The 3,974-nt window shown below is 33.3% G+C and overlaps 1 protein-coding gene across 1 annotated transcript; it reads right to left on the reverse strand.

Moving 5' to 3' along the window:
- Nucleotides 1-917: 917 nt before the first annotated feature.
- Nucleotides 918-3,481, reverse strand: LOC110622045. The gene is made up of 9 exons (XM_021766394.2): nucleotides 3,328-3,481; nucleotides 2,757-2,811; nucleotides 2,603-2,668; nucleotides 2,417-2,514; nucleotides 2,279-2,316; nucleotides 2,068-2,155; nucleotides 1,638-1,970; nucleotides 1,473-1,538; nucleotides 918-1,371 (listed from the first exon to the last, which is right to left on the reverse strand). Exons 2-9 carry the CDS (start codon nucleotides 2,794-2,796, stop codon nucleotides 1,222-1,224), a joined length of 879 nt encoding a protein of 292 aa, XP_021622086.1. The 5' UTR covers nucleotides 2,797-2,811; nucleotides 3,328-3,481; the 3' UTR covers nucleotides 918-1,221.
- Nucleotides 3,482-3,974: the final 493 nt, after the last annotated feature.

Consider the following 3,974-nt stretch of genomic DNA (forward strand, 5'->3'; position numbering starts at 1 on the left):
AAGGTTTCTAGACTTAGAAAAAGGCCCATGATAAAACAAAACCTAAAAATCCTAAAGGAGAACCTAAACTTAGTCTAGATCCACCTTGAAAAACAACAGAGATGCTTCACTCACAATTTGAAAGATTTAGCCACCACAATTATCAACAAACACCCGCTAACGATTAAGGAGAAAGGAAAAATCTAAAGAAATTTGAATCTTTCACATCAAAGAAGGATGAGCAAAACCAGTGCATGCAAAGGCAAATTGGCATGATTCAAGAAGATTCACTCTAGATTAAAGACAATAATGAACTATTTTCTAATCAATTGTATATATTTTGCCCTATTTTTTTTTAGCTCCATTCCTTTTCTTAAGGGGCATTTTCGAAGTTCAGAGAGACAAGTTGGTAATCTTCAAGAAAACTCTATTGGAGTTGCTGTGAAGATTTTTTTTTCTTTTTTTTTTTTTTGTAAGGGTGAAGATTTAATAATTAATTAAAAGTTGATTTTGTTTTTTTGTCCCGCCGTTTGGCTTAAGTAAGAAGTCCCTATCTTATCAAGCGAAATCAACTACTCGTTTGATGACATGTGTACGGCTAGGATTAGGGTTCCCCATGGCTTCCTTCTAGTCTGGAATTTGCGGTTTCAGAGACGATTAAAGGGATGGAATCAGACCAAACCACACCTTGGTTTTAATGACGGTCTGAGATTTGGCTTGGTTCGATTTTGATTACTGCTTAAATTTCTTTCAATTTTTTTCGTTTCTCAAAGAAAAAAATTGATTTAACTCAGAACCAGATTGGATTGGTCTGATTCTTTTAATGTTATATTTTGATCTTCCTGTTATTTAAGACTTCTTATTAATTTTCGTTTAATCTATTAAGAAAATCCTTTTTATCACAATACAAAATTAAATTAGCATTAGATTCAACATGATGGAGAAGAAGAAAGCAACTCTTAAAATTTTTTTAATAATATTATCAATGATTACAGTAAATATTTACATAATTGGATCATAGAATAGGGAAACATGAATTAATTAGATTTTTTTTTTCATTAATATTCTAATGATGGGGTTTGAGCGTTGAATTCAGGATACTGGGTGTACAATTTGTGTGCTGAGTCAACTAGAGCGGGCGGAAATGGGCACACCCTATGATCATAGATAGATCCTGAGATAATGTGATCATTGATTTCCATCATTCCTTCCATTGAGCAAATGACAAAGAAAGCAAATATCTTAAGCAGTGACAGGTGTCTCTCTTGCAACCTTTGCAGGGTACCCATCTGTCTTAATTTCAGCCTCCCAAAGCTCTGGCACTGCTTCCCTCAGATTGTGGATGCTTTCTAATGCATAATCTGCACCTTTCACTCTCTGAGATGTACCGACCTGCATCCATTAAACAAAAATAAAAATATCCCATTAAAAATTAAAATACTAGGATTCACAAGTTCTGATTGTAACTCTATCATTTTAGATCGGAGGCTCACCAGCACAGTGTGAAGATTCAGACGTTTTCCGGCCAGAATATTGCGGACACTATCCTCAAAGAACAGCTGCAAAAGCTCAGATATTGATCATGAACTGTTAGTATATGCTATTTAAGTGTGTGTGAATGATCCAATTTAGCCAGCTTGAGAAGGCTTTGAACTTACAGTTCTGTACGGATTAATGTTAGCTATTTGAAGAGCCCTTTCTATGGCAGTTTCTGATGGTTTGCAGACAATTGGTGTTTTTGGTAACACCGCGGCTGGGTTTGGTTGAGCAAAATGGCCAATAATGTCAAAAATTTCAGGACCATTATTAGCAGTTTTGGCAGCAGCAGCAGCAGCTGATCCCACAAACTCAATGTCATCTTCATCATCAGAAATGGTGCTCTTATGGGTAGGATTTAGAGTCTCAAAACAAATAATCCCTTCAAAACAATCTTCCAACCCAAGCTTGGTAAGAACTTTAAGGGCATGAACTTTGTCTGCATTTGTAAAGATCTAGATTTTACAGTAGAAAGAGGCATCATTAGTAAAGTGTCGGAGTTTTACCAAGTTATTGTCATTTATCTGTTGATGGTAATTACTGGCTACTTACTACTTTTCTAATTGGGAGGCTCTGCAGAAGAATCCTCAGGACAGGGTCTGGTTTTAGGTTGTCATAAGGCAATCTCCCATGAACAAAACTGGTTATTGGAAAGTGAAAAACAAGTGTAAATCAAACCAGCAGAAAAACATGTAATAAAAAAAGAAAATCAACAAAACAAAACAGGGATAAAACAGAAAAGAGGATATTCACAGTTCTCTACCTGTGGTACTCATCATAGTCGAAGTCATAACCAATTGCCTGCAGAAAGAAAGACACCACCATCAAAATGCAACTCATGGAATCTGATAAGGATTTTATATTATGGTTAAAAAGTTAAAAGAATGTTCAAATACTATACCCTGAGACCAGCCATTGTTGTCCCATAATTCTTGTAGAGAAGGTTACCCAATTCAGTGATCTTGCTCTTCTCTATCCCTAGGTGTTCCACCATATAATCTGCAGAAGGAAACCCAATTTTTGAGAGAAAAGCTCCATGGTGTCTGTTAAATAAAGGGTACCCATTACCATAACCTTGCAAAGTTACCTTTAATATTCTGGCCACACGCAGCCGCAAGACCAGAACTAAGGGGATAAAGTGTATCATCAAGATCTGTAAATCCAAATAAATGATTTAGTTTTCTCTCTTGGAGTTATCAATCAAGCTAGTTCATCAGAATGGTGGTATCTTGGAATATTACCAAACAGAAGGCAGTCATATTTAGGCCTCTCGTATTCCATCTTTAATCAACAAACCTTAAGCAAACAACAAAAGAGAGTGAATTCGAAGTTCAATTTTAACTTAAACTCATCAAAGCTTAGACGAAGATTGAATTTAATTCTCAAAATATAAGCGCTAATGGGTAGTGAAAAAATAGGAAAATTAAGGTTCAAATCTGCTAGGATTAGCACCATATGCAGAGAATCATCTAGAGAACAGTGGACAACCCCAAGTAGTTGAGATAAGACTTTGTTGAGTTCATGAGTAGACAATCCACAACCACTAGAACAGATTGCGTCATTTAATTAACAAATTTTCACAATCATAGCTTTTAATAATAAAAAGACCCCATTACAGTACTTCACATCTGCTTTTGAGTTTGAGCTAAAAGTGTTTCAAACAGTTCACAGTAAAAAGAACACACACAGGAATCGGAAACTCCATTGAAGGTGAAAACCCAGATTGCGAAAGTTCCAAATGGATTAAAAAAACACTCAAAACTTGAAAGAGAAAGGAAATGCAAGACTGAAAACCAAAGGAGCATATCATACCAGGTAAAGATTTCTGAAACTTAAGGAGAAAAGGAACAAAAAAGAGGGAGTTAAGGGTTATAGAGAAGGCAAAAGGATGCACAGATGGAGAGAAAGTGAATGTTAGAGGGTAAAGAAGAGGTAGAGGGAGGAGGAAGAAGAGAGGCAGAGAGGGGTTTATATAGGAAAAACTCCCATTGCCTTCAATTGCCACCTTGTTCGTGGGTGTCCATTTTTTTTTCTCTCTCATTGTGGTGTCTTTTATTTTAATATTTAATATTTTCCACTATTTTATTTTTTAGATTAGAATATATAAAAAAAATTTTAAATATTTTATAAAAATATATTTATATATTTACTAATTATTTATATAAAGATATATTTTTATATTTTTATATTTTTATATTTACTAATTATTTAAAACTAAATTTACTGTATTCATCCACCTTTGCAAATAATGTAAAATAAATTTTATTTAAAATATATATATGCAATCAATTTAAAAATATCATAAGAATATAAAATTATAATGAGTTTTATTTAAATAATTTAGTCACAAATATATAAAATATAATTAATAAAAAACTAATCATGCTAAATTTGATAAGATTTAAATAATTTATAAAAAAATATAGTTTATGACTTAAAACATAAGTTAGTACAATAAT

Source organism: Manihot esculenta, chromosome 9, assembly GCF_001659605.2.
Source record: "Manihot esculenta cultivar AM560-2 chromosome 9, M.esculenta_v8, whole genome shotgun sequence".
In the NCBI taxonomy this organism is placed as follows: domain Eukaryota; kingdom Viridiplantae; phylum Streptophyta; class Magnoliopsida; order Malpighiales; family Euphorbiaceae; genus Manihot; species Manihot esculenta.